The 27,550-nt window shown below is 41.5% G+C and overlaps 1 protein-coding gene across 7 annotated transcripts in view; it reads right to left on the reverse strand.

Annotated features, from left to right (window-relative positions):
* Positions 1 to 27,550, reverse strand: part of cdk5rap2 (CDK5 regulatory subunit associated protein 2) — a 176,009-nt gene that overhangs the window by 114,518 nt on the left and 33,941 nt on the right. For all 7 annotated transcript variants that reach the window (XM_060935661.1, XM_060935665.1, XM_060935662.1 and 4 more), the window contains exons 4-9: positions 18,359 to 18,469; positions 18,155 to 18,231; positions 17,885 to 18,002; positions 16,154 to 16,335; positions 4,220 to 4,367; positions 2,268 to 2,321 (exon numbers count right to left, since the gene is read on the reverse strand). In XM_060935661.1, the coding sequence (XP_060791644.1) occupies positions 2,268 to 2,321; positions 4,220 to 4,367; positions 16,154 to 16,335; positions 17,885 to 18,002; positions 18,155 to 18,231; positions 18,359 to 18,469 (690 nt within the window). The remainder of the gene's footprint in view (positions 1 to 2,267; positions 2,322 to 4,219; positions 4,368 to 16,153; positions 16,336 to 17,884; positions 18,003 to 18,154; positions 18,232 to 18,358; positions 18,470 to 27,550) is intronic.

The raw sequence follows: 27,550 nt of genomic DNA on the forward strand, positions 1-27,550 counted from the left end.
TCACTACATCTGAAAGGGAAATATTGTACTTTTTACTCCACTCCATTTCTATCAAGGTCCTCGTTACTATGAAGCAGCTTTGAAAGTGGATTTTTTTTTCTTTTCTTTTCTAAAACATGATTGATTTTTTCGCAGGGGACACTGAGACAGGCTATCAGTAATCACTAGGGTCACGTCTCATCCACAGACTGGATAAAATCAAGTTCAGTGATTTCTCCGCAGCATTATTTGAACACGATCAGTTGATGGCAGAATGGAAGGAGGCGGTTCTTCTGGGGAATGCACACACTCATGGCCATACCTAGAACCCATGTTTCAGTTTTCTGCAAGGAATAAAGATATGTTTCGTTTTAAACGTTTGCCGAAACCGAACCCCTACAAAAACTCGCCGTCTGACCTACGGAAGCATATTGAGGGATGTAAACGTTTTATTCCAAGAGAAAGCTTCCAATGAAGTTGTCTGTGCTTTTAGAGCTAGCGATAACGTTGCAATAGCTATGTATACAGTCTGGTTAGTCAAATGACTTTCTATGGATTTGCCCGCCAAGTTACCATCGCCTTGTCCACAGCTAACGTTAACACACAGCTAGTTAACTTGGACACCGTTAGTTAGCATGTAAAAACGGAGTTACGCTAACATGAATAACGTTAACTTATCTGAAGCTTTCAGAAATGTTTTAGCATAAATCTTGCCAAATAAACAGAATGTAGAAATCATTCTTTTCTAGTAACGTTAGCTACTCAATATGATTTAGAACCTGAAAAGAGTTTGCTAGCATGTCAGGTGGAGCGTCACTGACTAGCTAGCTTCACGTTAAACCACCATGACAGCACAGCATGCGTTCATTTTATGAATTCGCATTTCTGTCCTTGGTAACGGCGTTAGGTTTTGTAAGCGCTGTGGCAATAATACAACGATGCGTTGACGGAAAATGTACTTTTAATACTTAAGTATTTTTAAAAGCAAGTACTTCAGTACTTTAACTTGAGTACAAATTTGACTGGACAACTTTCACTTGTATTGGAGTTATAGACTACGTTCAGACTGCACCCTGAAACGACCCATATCCGATTTTTTTGCCCATATGCGACCTGTATCCGATTTGTTATTGACAATCTGAACGACACAGATCCAATTTTTTTTCACATGCGTCCCAGGCCGCTTGGATATGTGGTCCTAATTCCGATGCATATCCGTTATTTTCACATGCGACTGCAGTCTGACCGGACAGGTCGCATTCATGCGACCTACACGTCATCAACAAGAGACAAACGTCACTATTCTGCGTTGGCTAATCCCGCCTCTTTGGTGGAAACTTGAAGAGTGCGCTTTTTTTTTTTGTTTACGTATTACGTAGATGTGCTTATTACGTGTCAATTTGCGCATGCGGGACACTTTTGGGTCGTTTTCCGTTCATATTGGAGATCGCATACAAGTCTCATATAATTGGTAATGTGAACGGCCTAACAAAAAAAATCGGATTTCACAACAAATCGGATATGGGTCGTTTCAGGTTGCAGTCTGAACGTAGTGATATTTGACCAGTGGGATGTGTACTTTGACTTAAGTAATGAAGTTGGGTACTTTGTCCACCTCTGGATAACACACCAATGAATCTGAATTAATGTGAATCATCTGATTTTAGATGAACTTGTGTCAATTTTGTATTAACTCGGGGGGGCTTGAATTTTTGGACCCCATTATATGCGTGGTTTGTGCAGCTATACATCTCTCAAACAGAAACACCACAGTGCTGAATGCTGAGTCTCTGTGTCTAATACTTTCTTTCAATCAGCAGTAAATCTGATTGCTGTGGGGGATCAGAGCCCTCGCGAGCACAAACAGGAACGTAAAATAAAGACAATAAACAGCCTACATACTGAAAGAAAACATCACGTGGCCCTCTGAACATCCTGTCTGTTGATACAGAATGCTAAACACTATAAAAACCCCTTCATCACTGCAGTTCACTGACGGCTACCAAAATGACGCAAATGCCCAGAATGACACTTTACACTACACACTGACTGCAAAGTTGAAAACTATGGCTGCTCCTGTAAATTTCTAAGACTTAAAATTAATGCCACATTACATATAATTTCCCCAAATAGTCATTTCAACAAATTACTAACATAACCCCGTATTTATAAATACAATAAATGTGTCCGACATCAGCTGAGAGTTTTCTTGATCCATTTTTTTTTTTAGGATCCTCATTTGAAGTACATTTTTTAAAAAAAGTGACTGCACACAACATTTCTCTCACCTTATTCTCCTTCTCTGCTTTTTCTCGCTCACGATCTAACTCTTCTTTTAGAGCCTGCAGGAGCAAACAGCAAAACATCAGCACAGTCTGTGTGCATCTGTACAGGTGTACAAGACTCTGCTCTTTTTGTGGCTACTGCCTCATAGAGGCGAGGCGAGGCGAAGCGAGGCAGTAGCCGCCATATCATCGTGTTGTAAGGATGAGTGTAACAATAGCGCGCCGTGCATACGCATGAGCGTTACAATCACCAGAACGGCGAATGGTGATCTCGCGATACGAACAGCTGATCTCGCGTTATCAAAGGGACACAAGAACGAGTGGCGAAGCCGCCATGTCATCGTGTTGTAAGAATGAATCTAATAGCGAAACTTCATAGCCAATCAGCACTCATCCTGATCAAGTTCGATTACCCGTTCTACTTCTTGATAAACTTCAGAACCAGAAACGAAATAAGAGAAACCTCGTTATAACTTCGCAGTATCGGAAGATAAATCAGCAGATAAAAAGATGAACGAAATTCACCTCGTGGCTAGCCAAAGCTACCGATTCGATATCAAGTAAGTGGTGTTTATTTTAAGAAAATGTACCTTTTGATGATCACAGCTTGTGTTTGGTCCTTCTGAAAGGTCAAATGAAAGGTTTTGCAAGGGATTTTTTTTTTTTGAGCGTTTTGGCAGATATTTTGATATCAGCTTCTCAATCTTCTGCTATTCGCTTTAATTTTTTTTTATTTTAGAGTTTTTACACTACACTTGTGAAACAAAAAGGTGCTCATTAGTACTAAATAATGCTTCGAAGACAATTCATGAACAAGTGCTTTCTTACTATTTTGAAAATAGAGTTCACAGCACTGTATTTTGAACAAAACGCAGTAAACAAATACCCTGTCCACACGAGGTATTTTGTACCGATACAATACTACTTTCGTACCGCAACACCTGTCCACACTAGCAACTATCCCGGTACTGTAGCGGTATAACTGTATCGGTACGAAACTCACAAATGTATGGGTTTCGTACCGGTACAGTATCGGTACTGTAGCGTGGACAGATGAAGCGGCTCTGTATCGATACAAATATAATGCGCATGCGCAATGAACCATTCCTACGTCTTCCGGGTTATTCATACAATATAATACGCACGTGCTTTCCAGCTGTAAATAAAACGTCAAAATGGCTCAAAACGACTGTGGAGCTACATGGAGCAAAGAAAGAAAGAAAGGAGGGAGGGAGGGAGGGAGAAAGGAAGAAGAGGGGAAAAGGGAGAGAAAGGGAGGGGAAGAGAAGGAAAGAGGGAGAAAAGGAGGGGAAGAGAAGGGAAGAAGGAGAAAGTGAGGGGGGAGAAAGGGAGATTCGTTTTCTTTGTTTCTTTCTCAACTGCCTCGCGCGTTTTATACGATTCGACTGAATAAATGACCACCAGAAATACAGACTGTACACTGACAACAGAAAGCGCACACACGTTGTTTCATCCGCCATATTCTCGGAAGGAAGTTACTCGGTAACCATGGAAACATTTCGCGCACGCGCATTTCAACTACCGTGAAAGAAAACCGCAAACATTTCTCGCTAGTGTGGACAGATGCACTAAACTGTACCGGTATACTTTGTATCGATACAGTTATACCACTATCGTACTGGTATACATGTGAACACAGCTTTAATTGGCAACCAAAAAACACTTCAAGCCCTGATGCTGCTCACAGCTTGGGGATGCTTGCAAGAGATGCGGCGAGCAGAATTGATAACATGCATATATGCGATATTTACTGTACGGACACGGGATCAGAAAACTATTTTATTTATAAGCAGTAGCCACATGTAGGGTACCTTTTTTTTTCTTTTTACATATTCCAGCAGCGTATATAAAAAGCAATGCATATATCAATTTAAATACAAAATTGTAAATTAATTTTTTTTTTTAAATATTCCTCAGAGTCACAAATAACTGACCTGTACTTCTGCATCCTTTTGGCCAATCAGGGTGCTGAGCTGGACTACCTGCTCTGCAATAGGCTGGTCCTGGTCCTTTTCCTTCTCCCGAAGCTTTCCAATCAGAGCATCCTGGTTTTTGATGGATCCCTGGAGGCGCTCAATCACACTATGCAAGATGGAAGTAGCATGGTTTTAACCAGGTTGCTGCCGAATAGATTTGTGGAACTCCAAAACAATATGTTCAGCAAACACAGGAAATTTAGTTTCGACCTAATCCTCTTCAAACAGTCAAAAAGACAGGATTTTATATTTTTTTCAAATGTAATATCACTCCCTGAAATTTAAAAAAAAAAAAAAAATGGAGCGCTTTGCAGTTACATACAGTAGGGATGTTCATCTCCATCATGGAGGCCGATTCGAGATGCATCTCGATGTGCTGCCAACGATCCGATACATTCGCGATACAGTACCAGTTAAAAGTTTGGACAAACCTAATTCAATGGTTTTTCTTTATATATAAATTTAACAAAAAACACTACATGTCTTAAAGTAATGATGGATGTCATTTCTCTTTACTTACTTGAGCGATTCTTGACATAATATGGATTACTACAGTTGTGGAATAGGGCTATTTACTGTATTTTTATTATTTGCTATTTGACCTCGGACACATTCAGGCTACATCCACACGACAACGGCAACGAGATTTTATTAAAAAAAATATCGCGTCCACATGGGCAACGGATCAGTAAAATATCAGGTACATATGGCAACGCAACGCTTGCTGAAAACGATGCAATACACATGCCACACCGCTAGGGGCGCTGTAAGACGGTCCCATCAGAGACACCAGAACAACAAGTACAAAAACAGAACAAAAAGTAGGACGCATGCGTATAAACCCCTTCTTCTACCCGGCATGAAGCACTCACAGGAACAAACACACAACAACAAGAAGAAGATGGCTGCGATTACGCGAGGAAATCGTGCCTTCTGTGTGTACAAATTAGTTTTATTAGTGTGCATAGTTTTATATAACTTAATTTTCTTATTGTGTGTGAACATTTTGAAAAGCATTTTTATATAATTTATATAACTTTTTATATTGTGTGTGAACATGTTGAAAAGCAGTCTTATCCAATAAAAAAAAGAAATTCAAGAAATGGTTCAGTTACTTGTTTATTTAAAAGAAAAGCTGTATACAAAAGTGAATGCAATGCAGTGGTTCATACAAAACAGCGAGAGTGCTGCTTGTTCTAGTCATGTGGTTGTGACGTCATCGTAAACAAATCCGTTCTACTCATCCAGACGACTTCGCGACAGCGCCGTTGCCAGATTTTTCCACTCTGGAACCCGTTCTCAAAAAATATCGTTTTGGGGCACCCAAAACGCCGGTGCCGTGTGGACGCCAGGCCGAAACGATAAACAATTTTATCAGATTCACCTGAATCCGTTGCCGTGTGGACAGGGCCTCAGTAAACAAAAAATTGCACTAATTAACTTTTGACGAGGCACACCTGTTAACTGAAAAGCATTCCAGGTGACTCCCTCATGAAGCTGGTTAAAGCATATACGCAGAGCCATGGCCTCACTTTCGTTTATAAACGCCTTGAGACCTCAAGAATGGCACAAGAATAGTTTTAAGCGTGAACAATAAATCTAATATAGTCATTTTTACGATTAAAGTGATTCATATAGGTAGCGGTCTAAGTGAATGACCTTGACGTCCGTAACGTCACAGCAGGAAGGCTATCGGTCTCATCGCCATTTCTGCTATACTAAAACACAGAGCTGACTGCAACTCCGGTACTCCATTTTGAGCTAATTTATCGCCATGCCACGTAGACGTGTTGCTGGCAGGCGCAGCAACACGACAGAAGCTGGATTTATGTTGCATTCATGGCCCAAGAATATTCAAACTGCAAAGGTTTGGATGCGTTTTGTGAGAAGTTCACGGGCACATTGGGCGCCTATGAAGTGGTCTCTCCTCTGCTCTGCACATTTTACTGAAGACTTGTATGAGACCTCTGATCTGTTGAGGAGCGTTGGCTAGAAGCCCGTATTGAAAGAGGGTGCAGTACCAACAATTAAAGAAAACTACAAGAAAAGGAAAGTAAAAGTTCAGTTACACCAGTTCTCCCGGAATGTGAGCCGAGGGTTGTTGGTAAAACCCAGGACGGAAAAGGACGCGACATATTATTGCTCAGGCAGTGACCTCCCCGCGGTCGTTGCTAAAACCGGTGACATCCTGTCCCGTCCCGTGTTTTAGTAATTGCCTGAGCCGAGCAGTAATGGCGGAGTACTCAGTATGGAGAGAATGGAGAACAAGTGGAGCAGCCATCTGATTTCTCCGCTGGATATTGCTGCCATCTCACCCTTGCGTGGAAGAAGCAAATGAACGGAAAACTGAAAGTCAGATTGTTTCAAAAACAATCGGCCACAAGATCGGCCTTCAAGAAGTGAGAACACAGACGGGTAAGCTCCGACTCTCATTCGGATATAAAACAACAAAATCACGTTGTTTACCTGCATTTAGATTAATACATGTAACTTGTATTGTGTGTTTAAGTTACCGGTATAAGATGATTTAATTTGCTTCAGAATCCGATTGTCTCAGTTCATCTGATTATTTAATTAGCCTTTTACGTTTTATCAGTGAAAATACATGCATGTACAGTGCCTTGCAAAAGTATTCATACCCCTTGAACTTTTTCACATTTTTCCACCTTACAACCACAAACTTAAAAGTTTTTATTGAGATTTTATGTGATAGACCAACACAGAGTAGCACATAATTGTGAAGTGAAATGAAAATGATAAACGGTCTTCAAAATTTTAAACAAATAAAAATCTGAAAAATGCGGTGTGCATTAGTATTCAGCCCCCTGTACTCTGATACCTCTAAATACAATCCAGTGCAATTAATTGCCTTCAGAAGTCATCTAATTAGTTAATAGAATCCTACTGTGTGTAATTTACTCTCAGCATAAATACACTTGTTCTGTGAAGGCCTCAGTGGTTTGTTAGAGAACACTGAAGAACAAACAGCATCATGAAGACCAAAGAACTCACCAGACAGGTCAGGGATAAAGTTCTGGAGAAGCTTAAAGCAGGGTTAGGTTATAAAAAAAAAAATATCCCAAGCTCTGAACATCTCAAGAAGCACTGTTCAAACCATCATTCAAAAATGGAAAAAGTATGGCACAACTGCAAACCTACCAAGACATGGCCGTCCACCTAAACTGACAGAGCGAGCAAGGAGAGCACTGGTCAGAGAAGCAGCCAAGAGGCCCATGATCACTCTGGAGGAGCTGCAGAAATCCACAGCTCAGGTGGGAGAATCTGTGCACAGGACAACTATAAGTCGTACACTCCACAAATCTGGCCTTTTTGGAAGAGTGGCAAGAAGAAAGCAGTTGTTGAAAGACAGGCATAAGAAGCCATGTAGGGGACACAGCAAACATGTGGAAGAAAGTGCTTTGGTCAGATGAGACCAAAGTTGAACTTTTTGGCCTAAATGCAAAGCGCTATGTGTGGCGGAAAACTAACACTGCTCATCACCCTGCACACACCATCCCCACTGTGAAACATGGTGGTGGCAGCATCATGCTATGGGGATGCTTTTCTTCAGCAGGGACAGGGAAGCTGGTCAGAGTTGATGGGAAGATGGCTGGAGCTAAATACAGGGTAATCCTGGAAGGAAACCTGTTGGAGGCTGCAAAAGACTTGAGACTGGGAAGGAGATTCACCTTCCAGCAAGACAATGACCCTAAACATACAGCCAGAGCTACAATGGAATGGTTTAGATCAGTGATTCTCAAACTGTGGTAGGCGTACCACTAGTGGTACGCAGGCTCCATTCTAGTGGTACGCCAAAGAATCACTTAATTAAATATAAATAAAATAAAAAAAAAGTGAAATACTATCTATAATATCCGAATGGATGAAAATATCTTATCAACCGATGACAAGAAAATGAAAGGAGATACAAATTAAGTTAATAATTTTAAAAAGTTTGCAAGTGCTTCTGGGTAGCCATACGTAGCGTACGTACGCATTCCCGCCGGTTCTGCTGACAGACGGTTATCCGCCATTGGTAGACTAGGCTGTGATGGGAAAAGGTGGAGGTGGCTTTGCTAATTATGACGAGTACGACAAAATTACTGTTGTGGCTTAAATCCGCGAATGGGAGCGTGGATCAGGAGAGAGGGAGAACTGAAGAGGACGTGTGTGAGCCGAGCGCAGATGCTAACGACAGTGGCAAAACCAGCCCCAGAACTGCTAGGAAACGGCAGAAACCAGTGAGGAGGAAGTATGACAAAAAAAAATACATAAAACTGGGATTCATTTGGAGCGGGACAGAGGAGCTGCCCAGGCCGCAGTGTGTTGTATGTGGCGACGTTCTGAGCAATGAGTCCATGAAACCATCGCATCTCAAACGGCATCTTACAACCAAACACACAGCACTAAAGGACAAACCAATGGATTTTTTTTTTTATGAAAACATGATGAACTGAAGCAGTCCAAGTCCACCATTCTGTCCTATGGTACACCCGTAGCCAAAGCACAGGAAGCTTCATATTGTGCCAGCCTCCTGATCGCCAGAGCCGGTAAGCCGCACACAATCGGGGAACTGCTGTGTTTGCCATTAGCCAAAGAGATGACAATATTAAATATACTTGTTAAATAAAACCTCCGCCTTGTTTTTAATGAATACTTAGGCCTACTACGCTACTGTATTTTAATGTTGGTCATTATGGTGGTACTTGGAGAGCAAAGTATTTTCTGAGGTGGTACTTGGTGAAAAAAGTTTGAGAACCACTGGTTTAGATCAAAGAATATTCATGTGTTAGAACGGCCCAGTCAAAGTCCAGACCTAAATCCCATTGAGCACCTGTGGCAAGACTTGAAAATTGCTGTTCACAGACGCTCTCCATCCAATCTGGCTGAGCTTGAGCTATTTTGCAAGGAAGAATGGGCAAAAATTTCAGTGTCTAGATGTGCAAAGCTGGTAGAGACATACCACAAAAGACTCGCAGCTGTAATTGCAGCAAAAGGTGGCTCTACAAAGTATTGACGCAGGGGGGCTGAATACTAATACACATCACATTTTTCAGATTTTTATTTGTTTAAAATTTTGAAGACCGTTTATCATTTTCGTTTCACTTCACAATTATGTGCTACTCTGTGTTGGTCTATCACATAAAATCTCAATAAAAAACTTTTAAGTTTGTGGTTGTAAGGTGGAAAAATGTGGAAAAGTTCAAGGGGTATGAATACTTTTGCAAGGCACTGTACATGTATGTTGCATAAGTTATAACACCTTTCCTATTTTAATGAGAGTCAACCCACAATCAATGAAGTCAAAATCAGTCTTAGTTGAGCAAGTCGATAGGACCGCAAGTTGGCCTAGTGGTTAGCGTGTCCGCCTCTCGATCGCGAGTTCTACTCACGGTCGGGTCATACCAATGACCATCATAAAAATGGTGCCTACTGCCGTCTGGCAAGGCATGTTGCAATACAGATGTGAGTGGGGAGTCAAACTCTCGCGATTATCAGAGGACTAGCCCCCCTGTAACCCTAGATATGTAATAGGCGAGAGGCCGAGGGCTACGGAAACCGCCCTGTGCGCCACATGGCTTGGGAAGGGACTTGAGCAAGTTGGTAACGGTATTTCTTACTTTCACCATAAATTTTTATTTATATGACTTTGGTCTATAGCTGTAAAAGGCCTCGGCCTTAAAACCGGTTACCGCTGTGACGTCACGCACTCAGGGCTGGCTGGCTCAGCAGGGCAGCTCAAATGCCAACTTTGCGGTCGATTTTAACTCTCAAAAATATATTTTTTTATTCCCATTTATGCAGCATACAGGAGTCAAGGATGGAGATACTATCCACTCAGAAATTTATTTAAAAATAAAGGCTCTGCGTATCTCCTTTAAGACAATGACAATAGTGTGTAAAGGGTTATCAAGGTAAATGCTGGCTACTTTGAAGAATCTAAAATATGTAACATTTTATTTAACACTTTTTTTTTTTGTTCACCATCTCTGTTCCATATGCTAATTCATAGTTTTGGTGTCTTCAGTATTGTTCTACAATATAGAAAATAGTCAAAATACAGAAAAACCTATGAATGACTAGCTTTGTCCAAACTTTTGACTGGTACTGTGTGTATGAAGCAAATGCTGATATCATATGATTCACTCTTATGATGATATAATTCGACAAAATTGGATTCAACGCAATACGATGCAAATCGATTTACAACCCTGATTCCAAAAAAGTTGGGACAAAGTACAAATTGTAAATAAAAACGGAATGCAATGATGTGGAAGTTTCAAAATTCCATATTTTATTCAGAATAGAACATAGATGACATATCAAATGTTTAAACTGAGAAAATGTATCATTTAAAGAGAAAAATTAGGTGATTTTAAATTTCATGACAACAACACATCTCAAAAAAGTTGGGACAAGGCCATGTTTACCACTGTGAGACATCCCCTTTTCTCTTTACAACAGTCTGTAAACGTCTGGGGACTGAGGAGACAAGTTGCTCAAGTTTAGGGATAGGAATGTTAACCCATTCTTGTCTAATGTAGGATTCTAGTTGCTCCACTGTCTTAGGTCTTTTTTGTCGTATCTTCCGTTTTATGATGCGCCAAATGTTTTCTATGGGTGAAAGATCTGGACGGCAGGCTGGCCAGTTCAGTACCCGGACCCTTCTTCTACGCAGCCATGATGCTGTAATTGATGCAGTATGTGGTTTGGCATTGTCATGTTGGAAAATGCAAGGTCTTCCCTGAAAGAGACGTCGTCTGGATGGGAGCATATGTTGCTCTAGAACCTGGATATACCTTTCAGCATTGATGGTGTCTTTCCAGATGTGTAAGCTGCCCATGCCACACGCACTAATCCAACCCCATACCATCAGAGATGCAGGCTTCTGAACTGAGCGCTGATAACAACTTGGGTCGTCCTTGTCCTCTTTAGTCCGAATGACACGGCGTCCCTGATTTCCATAAAGAACTTCAAATTTTGATTCGTCTGACCACAGAACAATTTTCCACTTTGCCACAGTCCATTTTAAATGAGCCTTGGCCCAGAGAAGACGTCTGCGCTTCTGGATCATGTTTAGATACGGCTTCTTCTTTGAACTATAGAGTTTTAGCTGGCAACGGCGGATGGCACGGTGAATTGTGTTCACAGGTAATGTTCTCTGGAAATATTCCTGAGCCCATTTTGTGATTTCCAATACAGAAGCATGCCTGTATGTGATGCAGTGCCGTCTAAGGGCCCGAAGATCACAGGCACCCAGTATGGTTTTCCGGCCTTGACCCTTACGCACAGAGATTCTTCCAGATTCTCTGAATCTTTTGATGATATTATGCACTGTAGATGATGATATGTTCAAACTCTTTGCAATTTTACACTGTCGAACTCCTTTCTGATATTGCTCCACTATTTGTCGGCGCAGAATTAGGGGGATTGGTGATCCTCTTCCCATCTTTACTTCTGAGAGCCACTGCCACTCCAAGATGCTCTTTTTATACCCAGTCATGTTAATGACCTATTGCCAATTGACCTAATGAGTTGCAATTTGGTCTTCCAGCTGTTCCTTTTTTGTACCTTTAACTTTTCCAGCCTCTTATTGCCCCTGTCCCAACTTTTTTGAGATGTGTTGCTGTCATGAAATTTCAAATGAGCCAATATTTGGTATGAAATTTCAAAATGTCTCACTTTCGACATTTGATATGTTGTCTATGTTCTATTGTGAATACAATATCAGTTTTTGAGATTTGCAAATGATTGTATTCCGTTTTTATTTACAATTTGTACTTTTGTCCCAACTTTTTTGGAATCAGGGTTGTAGTACAGCTAGTTTGATTTTATTTTATTTGGTTCTTTACATTTACCAATTAAGCAATTTAAGGATGCTCATGAAGAACAATGAAGCATTGTGCAATGGGCTGTAACAGCTGCCAGCAGATGGATGTGCTTTACACTTTCAGCAGATAGTCGAATTTAACAACGAGCAGACAGCAGTGGTGCTGATTCTCTATGAACAATTAAGAAAAAAAGAAATAACTTTTCACAAACAGGGTTATTATAACTGCTTTCAAATGTAAAAAGAGTGCTCCGAGAGCACAATATCCCCCGCTGGCAACTATATCTATGCTAGAAGGCCATAACTCTGGTAAAATGTGACTGAATTGAACAAAACTGCAATACGCGTATTACGGACATATAACAAAGAATCCTGTCAAGTTTCGTGAAATTCCTCCAACAATTGTGAGTGGAGTTGATTTCAGAATGCGAGTACCCTTCCTGGGACAGACGGACGGACATCGCCACGACATAATCCCCCTTCGGGCCTTTTGGCTGGGGGGGATAAAAAGGCAAACTAAACAGGAATTTTTATTTTAAAATTCTATCAAGTCATGCCTCCAACTCTCTTGAGAATAGCCCCCAAGCATAACTACGTCATCACTTGTTTACCGCAATGCATTATGGGGGATCGCCAGGGTCAGTAGTTGAGCGATATCAGATTAATTTTACATGAGAGCGATGTGAGAGGAGCGATTTTGCCGTGCTCTGTCGTGGAAGACAATGAAAGTGGTGATTTAAAGAGGTGGAGAACATGTCGAGGGTTTACAGAAGGAAAATCGGAATCCAAATCAAGCTTGGTGAGAAGGGATTTTTTTTTTTTTTAATTAACACACCCCTGGACTACATGCCCTGGGATCACGAAGCAATCTTATACTTAAGTCTAAATGTGTTTCTTTTAATCTTCAGTTCTTCCTTACCATTTTTTAAGAAGCGTTGTTCTAATGAAATCTTAACCTTGTACTTAACCGTGATCCAGCACAATGAAAGTTACAGATACAGTAAGGGAAACTGTTATGAACACAATCAACTGTTGACTTAAGTCTAAGATTGCTTCATGATCCCGAGCCCAGATGAACAGCATCAGAACATTTATAAATAAGTGATTAGTTAAATAAAACTTGATATCAGGATACATTACAAAAAAACCCTTTGGAAACCCGCTGATCTGCCGTGTCATGTTCAGTATAAATGCATTTTCTTCAATAAATGCCGCTAGTGAGGTACACTGAACATTACACATACCTGAAAGAGAACCCTTTGTGGTTTGGGAGTTTTATCGGTCCGACAGGCTCGTTCGGCTACCGAGTGCTTCGGCACGTTGAGAGGCAAAGGCCGAAGAATGCGTCTTTGTTTTACAGGCTTTGGAATATCACTAGTTTCAGACGATGAACAGTGTTGATTATTATAATCTTCTATAACCGAAGGTGGGGCGGCACGGTGGTGTAGTGGTTAGCGCTGTCGCCTCACAGCAAGAAGGTCCGGGTTCGAGCCCCGTGGCCGGCGAGGGCCTTTCTGTGCAGAGTTTGCATATTCTCCCCGTGTCCGTGTGGGTTTCCTCCGGGTGCTCCGGTTTCCCCCACAGTCCAAAGACATGCAGGTTAGGTTAACTGGTGACTCTAAATTGACCGTAGGTGTGAATGTGAGTGTGAATGGTTGTCTGTGTCTATGTGTCAGCCCTGTGATGACCTGGCGACTTGTCCAGGGTGTACCCCGCCTTTCGCCCGTAGTCAGCTGGGATAGGCTCCAGCTTGCCTGCGACCCTGTAGAAGGATAAAGCAGCTAGAGATAATGAGATGAGATGAGATAACCGAAGGCCGTTCCGCAGACCATGGAAATATTGCCGAGTCACAGTTTAAGTCCGTCTTTTTCCCACCAGAGAAATGTAAGCTACAAGCACTTGTCCATTTTGATTCAGTTCGAAGGTTTTCGTTGCGGATTAAACTTATCCATTTCTTTCTTCTCTTCTTCTCGACTGGCAGCTGATAAAAGCTCAGATTAGGGCTTCTCTTTGTTGTGGAGACACAGTAAAGCACACAGCCATTCACTTCAGGCATGGTTCAAACCGGTTAGACAGAACAATGCAGTGTTTAACAAAGGCGAAAGTAAACAATATAGTGGAGCTGACCCCGGGTATCGCCCATAATGCATTGCGGTAAACAAGCGATGATGTAGTTATGGGTTAGGGTCACTGGCCAGCGACAGCAATGGAGATGAGAGCATGCGCTTAAGAAATAGTTTAGAGAAGAGGAATCCAAATATAAAATTATTGGTCAAAAGTTATTGATCACATTTCTAAATAATAATAAAAGCACAGAGCCTCTACTAATAAGTATATACTTGTATATAAAAAAAAAACCTCAACGATATACAATTTAAATGGGAAACATGCTTCAGTTACATTATGCTAACCATCATTTCCAGGGGTACCAATAATAGTGGCATGTGTTTTTGTTGAAAATAATTATGTCTTGATGAGGGATTTGTTTTTTTTCTCTGAAAAAAAACATTTCAATTAAAAGGTTGGATTTTTTCCGGGAGTGAAATGAAGCTACTTCACCAAAAGGTGGATTCCCCCCCCCTTCTTTACAAGGGGTGCCAATAATTGTGAAGGGCACTGTGTAAAATAAGAGAGGACAAAAATGAAAGCCTTTTTCTTGTGACACTTTTAATATAGAAAAGAGCCATATTCTTTTTAGGGCGTGCAACATAAACGAGAAGCAACATACTGATGCTGTATGTTGCACTAGTTTTGTTAAGTTAGTAGGATTGAAAACAAATTAAAGTAGTAATGGTGCTGTTCGCAATAGGCTGGTCTCCCAGTAATTTTTCACTAGACACAGCAAAATGGGCCACGATGTGTTTTAGTTGTTCTCAGATGTCATGAAACCACCATTTACAAGATAATGTGCGCTTTTTTCTCCCCGTTTATATGCTGACCCACTCGCATGTGAATAAATGGGTGTTCACACGGCACATATTTGCATCGATGCTGCACCGATGCATTTTGCTGCGATATATCTTACACCGGTGTAAATTTTGTGGAGCGTTCACACGTCACAAACCTGCTTACTAGAGAGAAGCATGTTAGCACCGGTGCAGCCCCACTTGCGTTTACACGGCAGTTTTTGCGACTGTGCTATACGATAGTAATAATACGGAAATGAAATATGCGCGTGTGAAAATGTACTTCCTTTTCCCGGTTGTCATGGCATCACCAAGCGCCGGGAAAACAACGTGGATGAAGACACCAGTGTTGCCAGATACTGCTGACGTTTTCCAGCCCAAAATATGTTCAAATCCGCCAAAATGCACTTAAAACCGCCCAATCTGGCAACACTGGAAGACACGCAGTTCTGTTGTTGTTGATATTCGCCATTTTGGAAGCGCAAAATACCAGGATGCAAATTATGCAATCAACTCTCCTCACGCGTAGCGAGTCTACCCCTGTAGCGTTCAGACGTCCCATTTTATACCGGTGCTGCCCCGCAAACTAGCATTTACTCCGGAGTAAATTTCTTAAACCACCTCCTGAGCACGGTTAGATTTGCACCGGTTTAAGCAGCTTTCAGGGGCTACACCGCTATAACTTTGTACCGTGTGAACGCTCTACCGGGGCAGCCCCGGTGCTATACCGGAGTAAAAGTTGCTGTGTGAACACCCCTAAAGTTATGAATGTGATGCTAACCAGCAGAATTCTGACCTTTCACCTGTTAAGCAGAGAGCTGAAGCTCAGGTAGCTGCATAGCATGCGCAAGGAGCATAGCCTCACTGTGAAACCCTGCTAGCACGCTGACCAATAAACAATTTCCTTCTAAATATTTACCATTTGAAATCAGAGCTCACCTAGCGAGCTCCAGGTCTCTCTGAGAATGTTCTCCAAGAAACAAAGAATCAAGACTAAATATCTTGGCTATTTTGCCCATGCCTAATTGTGGTCATCTTTAACGGTATCATTAGTTTTGAAAACATACAGCTGAACTTTGTGCTCTAGGCAAAACTTAATGTTAGTGAAGTCGCTACTTGTAAAACCTGAAGACGTGGGTTTGTGATCTCACTCACCGGTCTTTCTCCTGCAGAGCCTGCTGGAGTTTGTGGTCCTGCCCAGGGGTGGAGCCAGCATCGTGCGACGGCCCTGACTGACTGACAGATTCAAGTTCTTTCTCCAGACCAAGACTCCTCAGCTTCTCCTGCTCAGCAATGGAAGCCATCTTCTCCACTTCCTCCTCTGCACAGCGCAGAGACTAGAATGAAAGAAAGTCGTCTTAAATTGGTTTACTTCCCAGTAGTAAACTTTAACAAGAGTGCCCCGAGAGCACAATATCCCCCGCTGGCAACTAGGCCATCTCATCTCATCTCATTATCTCTAGCCGCTTTATCCTTCTACAGGGTCGCAGGCAAGCTGGAGCCTATCCCAGCTGACTACGGGCGAAAGGCGGGGTACACCCTGGACAAGTCGCCAGGTCATCACAGGGCTGACACATAGACACAGACAACCATTCACACTCACATTCACACCTACGGTCAATTTAGAGTCACCAGTTAACCTAACCTGCATGTCTTTGGACTGTGGGGGAAACCGGAGCACCCGGAGGAAACCCACGCGGACACGGGGAGAACATGCAAACTCCGCACAGAAAGGCCCTCGCCGGCCCCGGGGCTCGAACCCAGGACCTTCTTGCTGTGAGGCGACAGCGCTAACCACTACACCACCGTGCCGCCCCAACTAGGCCATAACTCTGGTAAAATGCGACTGAATTGAACGAAATTGCAATATGCGTATTACCAACATATAACAAAGAGGAGTTGTAAGAGGAGTTCATTTCAGAAGGTGAGTACCCTTCCTGGGACGGACATCACCACCTTTCGGCTAGCGAGGGATAATAAAAATTGTGAGGGAAGTTGATTTCAGAAAGCAAGCACGCCTTGATGAAATTGACAAAGTACAAGTTCGTCAATAACCAAGGGCATAACTCTGGGAAAATTTGCCCAAATTAAATGAAATTTCAATATGCGTATAACTGTCATATAACAAAGCCTTTCGCCAAATTTGGTGAAATTCCTCCACAAACTGTGAGAGGAGTTGATTTCAGAAGAACGTTCACCCTCATGAAATTGTCAAAGTACAAGTTATTTAATCAACGGTCAAAACTCGGGTAAAATTTTCACAAACGAAATTAAATCGCAATATGCGTATTACCGTCATCTAACAAGGCCTTTTGCCAAGCTTTGAGAAATTCGTCCAAAAATCGTAAGAGGAGTTGATGTCAGAATGCAAGCACACCTTCATGAAACTGTCGAAGTACAAGGGCTGGAACTCTGGTAAAATGCGACCAAATTGAACAAAATAACAATATGCGTACTACCGACATATAACAAGGCCTTTTGCCAAGTTTGGCGAAATTCCTCCAAAAATTGTGAGAGGAGTTGATTTTAGAAGAAAAACACACGCTCATGAAATTGTCAAAGTATAATTTTTTTAATTAAGGGCTGGAACTCTGGTAAAATGTGACCCAATTTAACAAAATTACAATATGCGCATTACTGACATATCACAAAGAATCCTGCCAAGTTTCGTGAAATTCCTCCAAAAATTGTGAGAGGAGTTGATTTCAGAAGGTGAGCACCCTTCCTGGGACGGACATCGCCACGACATAATCCGCCTTTGGACCTTTCGGCCAGCGGGGGATAAAAACCGTTGCTTTGCATTTTCTTTAAATAATATATTATGAAGAAAGACAGGTGTACGGCTAACATTTTTCCTCGTGTGTGTGTGTGTGTATATACACATACCTCCTCCAGTTCTTTGATCCTGGTGTTGAAGGTTTCTCTGAGTGCATCCATCTCTCTCTGAGCGCGCTCCCTCAGGCCTTCCCCTGAATCTCTGTTCGCTAAACTCTCAAGTGCTTTCCTACACACACACAGATTATTTAAAATAGATGTGCATGTGTACCTTGGGTGTGTTCATATCAATTCACCAGCTGCAAAATGTCACTGATGTAATATATGGTATTAGTAAGTGGACAGCTGCTTTGATTGACAGGACTAAGGTGCGGGACTTACGATGCAGACACAAGCAATTCCTGTTTCTCAGCAAGGTCCCTCTTCATAGATTCCACCTCCACCTTTAACTCAATGTTCTACACAACGCCAAACAAAGATGGATTATTATAGCGTTTATTTATTGGTTTCTTTGCAGTCTGATAGACAGAACAACGATGACTACTGTTTTTTGTGTGTACACGCGTGTCTGGGTGTGCTCGTCACCGTTTTGTAAATTTCTTCAGTCGAATCATCACATTTTTGCTGCACACGCTCCTCCAGGAAGTAGATCCTCAGCTTCAGGTTAAAGTTCTCTTTTTTCAGAGCTGTAATTTGCTACAAGACAGAAAAAAAAAAAAAAAGTTCGGCACAATCATTTATTTTAATTTCTTAATGTATTCCTCATCAATAATTCTTTTGCTCGTTTCATTTTTCTGACCTTTTTCAGGACTACACTAACCACACATGAGTAAACATGACTAATGAGGGTACAAATATATCCTGTCCACAATAGGGATTTTGTACCGATACGATACTACAACCCCGATTCCAAAAAAGTTGGGACAAAGTATAAATTGTAAATAAAAACGGAATGCAATAATTTACAAATCTCAGAAACTGATATTGTATTCACAATAGAACATAGACAACATATCAAATGTCGAAAGTGAGACATTTTGAAATTTCCTGCCAAATATTGGCTCATTTGAAATTTCATGACAGCAACACATCTCAAAAAAGTTGGGACAGGGGCAATAAGAGGCTGGAAAAGTTAAAGGTGCAAAAAAGGAACAGCTGGAGGACCAAATTGCAACTCATTAGGTCAATTGGCAATAGGTCATTAACATGACTGGGTATAAAAAGAGCATCTTGGAGTGGGAGCGGCTCTCAGAAGTAAAGATGGGAAGAGGATCACCAATCCCCTAGCCTGGCTAACGCGACTTCAAAGCTCTCCGAGCATTTGGTCTGGCCAAGCTATTAAGCCAAACCATTTCCCAAAGGCGTGGTTGACCCGCCTCCCTGAAATGCCTCAGTTTGCTACTGGTCGAAGCCAGAAAAGGCTGTGACGAAGCTTAAACCAATCACATCACTCTTTCCTCTGACGTATGTGACGCGACGGGGCTAACTGGTAGATTAAACTCTTACCGAAGCTGGTCGGGAGCAAGGCGAAAACGTCCTTCCTTTCAATAAATACCTCCAGGGCTGCTCTTTGCTCCGTTTTCAATGAGAACTTCCCGTTGAATGCTTTCAATACAGCATCTACCGCTGTGTTAAAGGCTTGCCGCTGCTCCATGTTCGTGATGTGAATGAAGCGCTTCCGGCATAGATTCTGTAAACAATCTATGGCTTCCGGTCGCAGTTCTACTACGTCACTGCCTTGAACACGCCTCTACCCAGGGCCGTTGGAGATGCTCAAAGTTGATTGGTTCCCGATTTTTCGGGAGCTTGGAAATGCTGTAGATAGCCTGCCTGGCCAGACTAAGCTCAGAACAGGCCCTCGTGTTGTGTCACGCTTAGGATGGGCGGGCCCAGGCTACCAATCCCCCTAATTCTGTGCCGACAAATAGTGGAGCAATATCAGAAAGGAGTTCGACAGTGTAAAATTACAAAGAGTTTGAACATATCATCATCTACAGTGCATAATATCAAAAGATTCAGAGAATCTGGAAGAATCTCTGTGCGTAAGGGTCAAGGCCGGAAAACCATACTGGGTGCCCGTGATCTTCGGGCCATTAGACGGCACTGCATCACATACAGGCATGCTTCTGTATTGGAAACCACAAAATGGGCTCAGGAATATTTCCAGAGAACATTATCTGTGAACACAATTCACCGTGCCATCCGCCGTTGCCAGCTAAAACTCTATAGTTCAAAGAAGAAGCCGTATCTAAACATGATCCAGAAGCGCAGACGTCTTCTCTGGGCCAAGGCTCATTTAAAATGGACTGTGGCAAAGTGGAAAACTGTTCTGTGGTCAGACGAATCAAAATTTGAAGTTCTTTATGGAAATCAGGGACGCCGTGTCATTCGGACTAAAGAGGAGAAGGACGACCCAAGTTGTTATCAGCGCTCAGTTCAGAAGCCTGTACCTCTGATGGTATGGGGTTGCATTAGTGTGTGTGGCATGGGCAGCTTACACATCTGGAAAGACACCATCAATGCTGAAAGGTATATCCAGGTTCTAGAGCAACATATGCTCCCATCCAGACGACGTCTCTTTCAGGGAAGACCTTGCATTTTCCAACATGACAATGCCAAACCACATACTGCATCAATTACAGCATCATGGCTGCGTAGAAGAAGGGTCCGGGTACTGAACTGGCCAGCCTGCAGTCCAGATCTTTCACCCATAGAAAACATTTGGCGCATCATAAAACGGAAGATACGACAAAAAAGACCGAAGACAGTTGAGCAACTAGAATCCTACATTAGACGAGAATGGGTTAACATTCCTATCCCTAAACTTGAGCAACTTGTCTCCTCAGTCCCCAGACGTTTACAGACTGTTGTAAAGAGAAAAGGGGATGTCTCACAGTGGTAAACATGGCCTTGTCCCAACTTTTTTGAGATGTGTTGTTGTCATGAAATTTTAAAATCACCTAATTTTTCTCTTTAAATGATACATTTTCTCAGTTTAAACATTTGATATGTCATCTATGTTCTATTCTGAATAAAATACGGAATTTTGAAACTTCCACATCATTGCATTCCATTTTTATTTACAATTTGTACTTTGTCCCAACTTTTTTGGAATCGGGGTTGTACTTTCGTACCGCAACACCTGTCCACACTAGCAACTATACCGGTACTGTAGCGGTATAACTGTATCGGTACGAAACCCACAAATGTATGGGTTTCATACCGGTACTGTAGCGCTTCGCTGTAGTGTGGACAGATGAAGCGGTTCTGTATCGATACAAATATAATGCGCATGCGCAAAGTCACACACCTCAATCAATGTCTTCGCTGAATAAAATAGTGAAGAACGGAGATTTGTTTCTTTCTCAACTGCCTCGCGCGTTTTATACGATTCGACTGAATAAATGACCACCAGAAATACAGACTGTACACTGACAACAAAAAGCACACACGTTGTTTCATCCGTACGGAAGCCGAGAGAGGCCCTTCATATAATCCTTTTTTTTATTCACCTTGTTATCCCGAGATAACGACATAATTAATTCAGGATCTCGAGAAAACAACACAACTAATTCGAGATCTCGAGAAAACAAAACCGTTATTCTGTGATCTCAAGAAAACAAAACAATTATTTCATGATCTCGAGTAAACAGCTGAGAAATGGTTCATTCAGGTGCGCCAAGAGACTTGTGATATGCTGACTTTGGGACTATTTCTCATTCTGTATAGACTAGGGATGTCCCGATCAGGTTTTTTTGGCCTCCGATCCGATACCGATCATTTGATTTTGAGTATCTGCCGATACCGAGTCCCGATCCGATACTTCTTATAATCCATAAAAAATAAAGACGAGGAAAGAAACGGATCCAGAATGTTCCTCATTTTTTATTTAACACCTTATTTTAACATCCAACAACTCCGTTAGCAAACAGAGCACTTACGTGAGGCAGTTTGAACAATAAATAACAAATTTAAAAAAAATAACCTTAAAATACCTGGCAGGAATGTATACAAATAAAAAAAATAAAGTGCCACAGTGCCGGTAATTTGCTTTTAAGAATGCATCTCACAGTGGTGTACAGTAATTTCAATTAAGGAAATGAACGTTTTTCTTGATGAAAACAAGCATTTCTACCCTTTCAGGTTTGAGCCCGTTTCTTTTGTCATCCAATGAAAAAAAAATGATCTCATGCTTTGCTTTCCGCTTCGAACTGCTTCCGTGTTCAACTTTGCCGGCAACAGGCAGCCAATAACCAATAGCGTCTCCGCTACAAAGTGATGTCATGCCGCACGCGTTGATGTTGCTGTGTTGAGACAAGAGGTCTGGTCTCACTCTGTGCCAACACATAGTTATTGATGTGTTAAAAATGAGAATATATTATATAGATATATATCCGATCCCTGATCGGGAGGCAATGCCCGATTCCGATCGAGTCTGAAACCATGTGATCGGGCCCGATTTCCGATCACGTGATCGGATCGGAACATCCCTAGTATAGACGCAACTTTGGTCATTAGAATGTCTGGAATAATCGATCACCTAATAAGGCAATATTTTGATCAGGGGTTGACACAGGGAGAGATTGCATTAAGTCTTTTAATAAGGGATAATTTAAAAATTAGTCCGCGGCACCTCCGTAGAAGACTGGCCCGGCTTCGTCTCTACTGACGGAGATACAGTGATCCAGCTGAGATCATGAAATAATTGTTTTGTTTTCTCGAGATCACGGAATAATTGTTTGTTTTCTCGAGATCTCGAAATAACAGATGCCATATATTCTCGGAAGGAAGTTACTCGGTAACCACGGAAACATTTCGTGCACGCGCATTTCAACTACCGTGAAAGAAAACCGCAAACATTTCTCGCTAGTGTGGACAGAGGCACTAAACTGTACCGGTATACTTTGCATCTATACAGTTATACCACTTTCGTACCGGTATAAGTGTGAACACAGCAACTGAGGTATTTCACTCACGTGACCAAGTCATGTGATGCTGCCATTTTGGACGTCACGGCTCGAATCAGTTTGAATGTGAGGAAGGCGACAAACGAAAAACATAAAAGAAAAAGGAGCGAGATGCAGAAAACACCTTCACTATCCAGCGACGTAGGGCATTTACAGGGCGAGCAGAGGGAGAGGTATTTGCAAAAATTGAGGTTAGCAGGCTTAGAGAACGACGTTTACCTGCTTCCACCAGGATTGTTCACTGACAGCTAAGATTTGTTCACATTTTCATTTACTTTCGGTCCTCAGGATAAACAAAATGTTATTAAATGTCATTGAAATAACTTCTTAGTCTGTTGAGACATGGCCCGTTATAAGTTTTTCCTTTACTGTATTTACTAGTTTACTGAGCGCGCTCCGGGGCTGGCTGGCCGGCTAGCTAGCGCTCCGGGGCTGGCTGGCTCAGTAAACTAGTAAATCCAGTAAAGGAAAAACTTGAGACTGAAAGGTTTTAACAGTCATCCAAATGACTGAACGTAAACATTGCTACAGTAACATACCAGCTACTGTTGTTGACATTAGCTAGCTTGCCGTCCAAAACGGCGGACACCGGGGCGTCACGTGACCCTGTGACATCAGGTGAAATACCTCAATAGACTACACAGGAAAAGGGGACGATTTGACAACTACCAGCCCCTCTGTGTGTGTGTGTGTGTGTGTGTGTGTGTGTGTGTGTGTGTGTGTGTGTGTGTGTGTGTGTGTGTGTTGGCAGTGGATGGGGGTTGTCGAATGCACAGTACACCAACATCTAGGGCAGAGAGAGGGGGTAGGGAAACCAAAAGAAAAAAAAGAATCAGAAGTGGAATAATACAACCGATTCAGAGAGAAGAAAAATAAAGACCAAGGAGAAACAAGGAAAAGGAAGAAAATAATAGAAATCTGAATTTTCAATGACACATTTTTAGATTTGTAATTCTTCCAGCTCTATAACCCGGACTTCTGCAGTACAAATAGAGATTTAGTGAGAAAGAAAGAAAAACCAGACACATACAGCGCTGATGTAATGTGATCAGACTTCACAGTAAAAAAAAAGAAGAATAAAAAGCCCTTTCCTCCCCACTTCTCTTTCAACAGTACCTTAAATGGACAAGCACAGTCCCACAAACTTTTTTACAAGAAACCAGACTGCGCCATCATTCCATCATTAATCCACAGAAACAAACGTATCATTTTGAAAACCTCTAGCTCTTTTAGTGAAAGTAAGCTATGAGAGACCGAATACTCGTACGGCTAAAATGCATTACTAGTTAACGACAAGAATCTCTTCAAAGTCAGCATGTTATGGCTGTGTGTCTCATTGCAAACACATCGCTGTTGAGTATTTTTGCCCAGCATCAAGAAAGAATAAGTAGCGGTCATTAAAATGTCAATTTAATCATCCTGCAGGGCCGTGTTCTTTACCTTTTGTTCCAACAGGCTGAGTGAAGACAAATCTGTTTGATTAAACTGGAGCCCTTTTTACACGTATTCCAGAACACTGGAGTAAAGGCACCTCAATATTCCGGCTTCAGTCGTTTACACTGAACCAAATCAAGCCGGCATGAAGCCGCGCCGGTATGTGCTTTTACATTGTGAGCCAGCGTTCCAAAACCAGAGGTGTGACGCGTCACAATGGGAGGTCGATATCTAGAGTGACGTAACTACGTGTCGGAAATCCGAATACCCCGAGCGTACTAGCGCTGCTTTAAGAAACAACACTGGGTGAACGGAGCGAGTTGCTTTTGTTAGCCGTGTACATTTATAGCACTTTTCAAACACAAGAAAAGTTGCTGAGCATCAAACGCAACATGTAATCACTTCCGTTTAAGTGAAGTAACAGGTCTCTCTCCTTGAAAAAATCTCCCAGTCTTACTTGCCCAATGAGCAAGCAGCTCCCAAAACATACTTGCCTGATAAACAATTCCACTTGCCCAGAGCTTTATTTTATTTTTGAGAGGACAGAATGCAGTTAAATTTTTTTTTTATTATTTTTTAATAATAGGTGAAGCAGCATAATTATCATAAATTCAGAAAACCATAACACCAATATATGCAGACTAGGGATGGCGAAAACTAAATAAAATCTTGACCGACCACCGAGCCTCATTAGCCGGTTTAAGTCGGTTAACCTACGAGTTTAAAATTCTAGAATTGGAATTATTAGAATCTATTCTAAATCTAACCGCAAGCATCCGCACATTCAGTCCCAGTCACTGCCCTCCACTCACATTACCTTTTCTACAGCGCGAAACATTTAGTCAAACGCAGCACTGATGTCGAGGGGTTTGTATTGGAGCGGAGGACAAATGGCTCCAGCTTAGAGACAGTTTCAGTTGGCCATGATGGCGTTGAAAATAAAGTCAAGTGCTAGAAGAAGTACATAACATTCAGTGATGGGAATAACGGCGTTAAAACAGCTGTTATAACGCCGGGTAATCTAATTAATTAGCTACAATCGTTATAACGCCGTTACCAATATCAACACGCCATTACTGCATGGTATTGAAGTTGCTCTGAAGCCGTCACCGACTTGGCTCACAGACATAAAAGCTGCATTTGTCACTCCCCCTGCAGACACCGCCGTCATTTCATTCTCTCCCCTTCCCTCCAAAAGTCTAACTGTCTGATTATAATTTCATCAAAGTAAATTCTGTATATAAGCAAATGCCGTTACAGTCCATGAAACATAGGAAGTATGAGAAGAAAACAGTAAATCAGAAAGCTGCACACGTTTGCGCAGCTTTTGCGCAAACGTGCGCAGCTTTCTGATTTACTGTTTTCTACTTATACTTCCTATGTTTCATGGACTGTAACGGCATTTGCTTATTTAGTAATTTTAATACAGAATTTACTTTGAAATTATAATCGGACACTCCAACGCCCCCACTAAAAAAAATAATAATAATAATAAATCATATTGGATCTGCGCGATTCAGCCGTGAAAAAGGCGGCATCCACCAAAAGGCGCGCCGTTTGCATCCCTGAATAGTAATTTGTAAGCTAAAAAGCCTGTGTCTACACTTTTCTTTCGCCGAGTGGCAGCTGTCTTCAACTGGGGCGGGAGGGCGGGACATGACTGAATGGGTGTTTCTGATTTGTCAGCTGTTGTCCTTACACCGCATGGCATACCCCAAGCATTTACAACACAGAATTCCAGGTTCTCCGCTCCAAAATCGGCAGCTTCAAAACGATTGATTTTTTTTTTTTTAACAGACAACCAAAAAAAAAAAGTAACCGGTTGACGTTGATTCGGTCAGCCATCGGTCAAACGGTCATCGGTTAACATCCCTAATGCAGACACATTCAGAAAGAAATAAGTTCTAGTAGCAGAGGAATGAATAATTTAGGATGTATTAAGCTGTGGAGAGTTTTGAAGGAGTATAATAATAATAATAATAATAATAATAATAATAATAATAATAAGGCTGGAGCTTTGTTTCTGTTATCAGAGGAACCCAGTCCTGTGCAAAAATGTCACCATGGAACCAGAGTGTAGAAATGAACCTACAGTTCGAGAGAGTTCTACACAAACACACTGAATTTTACAACAGCTGCACACATGTGAAATGGAAATAAATCGACTCAGGCAGGAAAAACTATTTTGGATAAAAGCGTTATTGTCCGTTACACACTGATCAATCTGTGTCACTCAGGTGTGCCTTTGAATCGAGAATAAATTAAAAGGGAACTGAACATTAACCGTTTATTGAAATTATTATTACAAGAATGATTATAGCTACTGTATGACTACAGCTACAACTGAAATGTGCTGATTGTTAGTCTGTAATTATTGCACCATCCACTATTAAATAAAATTAAAATAAAATCTTACAATATTGTTTGAAAGTTTAGCACAATATATTTTGTTATTTTACAAATAACACTTCAGATATTGTTTTAACAATAATAAGCATCACTGTATAAATGACAGTGCAGATAGCTCTGTAACTAGATGTCCTTGGGGTTGATGACACACGGAGGGGCAAGATTTAGGTCAGAGCCCTTTGAGAGTAAATGCTTTGGCTTTTGCAACATTCGGTTCTGAAAAGCTGATGTTGGGAAAAAGTCTTCACACAAAGGTGGTTTTCTTGCTTCTGTAGTTTTTTTTTTTTAACTGTTCTTCCGCGTCGGGACTCTCATACATGTCAACCTATACGGAATGTCCGTATTTTATACGGATTTGATTCAATAAACGTAGTATACGGGCGTACAAATAAAGTTATACGGATTCTTTAAAAAAACTTCAATATTTATTTAGAGCTATAATCAATTCCGACGATGAGAAAAGAGCGCATAACATTTACAAACGTACTGTACACCACAGAAAGCACAAACAGCCAGTAAAGAGTCTTATAAAATTGCGCGTTATCTTGTGGTAGCGAGACTTCATTCCACTTCTGATCATGCGCACACCGCATTGCGAGAATCCCGCCAACCGGGAAGTAACATTTTGTTTGAAACGCGTATTTCCACCTGAGCGACTTTCACTAGCGACTGAAAAGATTCTGAATGGGCACTCCGGCAAGATCAACACAGACACTTGCTGTGACATGCAGCCTAGTGAGGTATTGGTGCAGCGGCGTGCTAAAAAAAAGCTGTCATGGAGTACAATTCAGAACATTAGAGTGACACTTTGTGCTTTTGTCAAACATTGGAGCTTTGTATTCATTTTGAAGGTTTATTGTTATTAATATTGAATAAAAAGTAACTTGGATATATCACTGTTAATTATCATTCAAATTTTAGGTAAATTATTTTAATTTGCATCTTATACGGATTTTATAAGGGAAAT

Source organism: Neoarius graeffei, chromosome 12 (assembly GCF_027579695.1).
Source record: "Neoarius graeffei isolate fNeoGra1 chromosome 12, fNeoGra1.pri, whole genome shotgun sequence".
Lineage (NCBI taxonomy): Eukaryota > Metazoa > Chordata > Actinopteri > Siluriformes > Ariidae > Neoarius > Neoarius graeffei.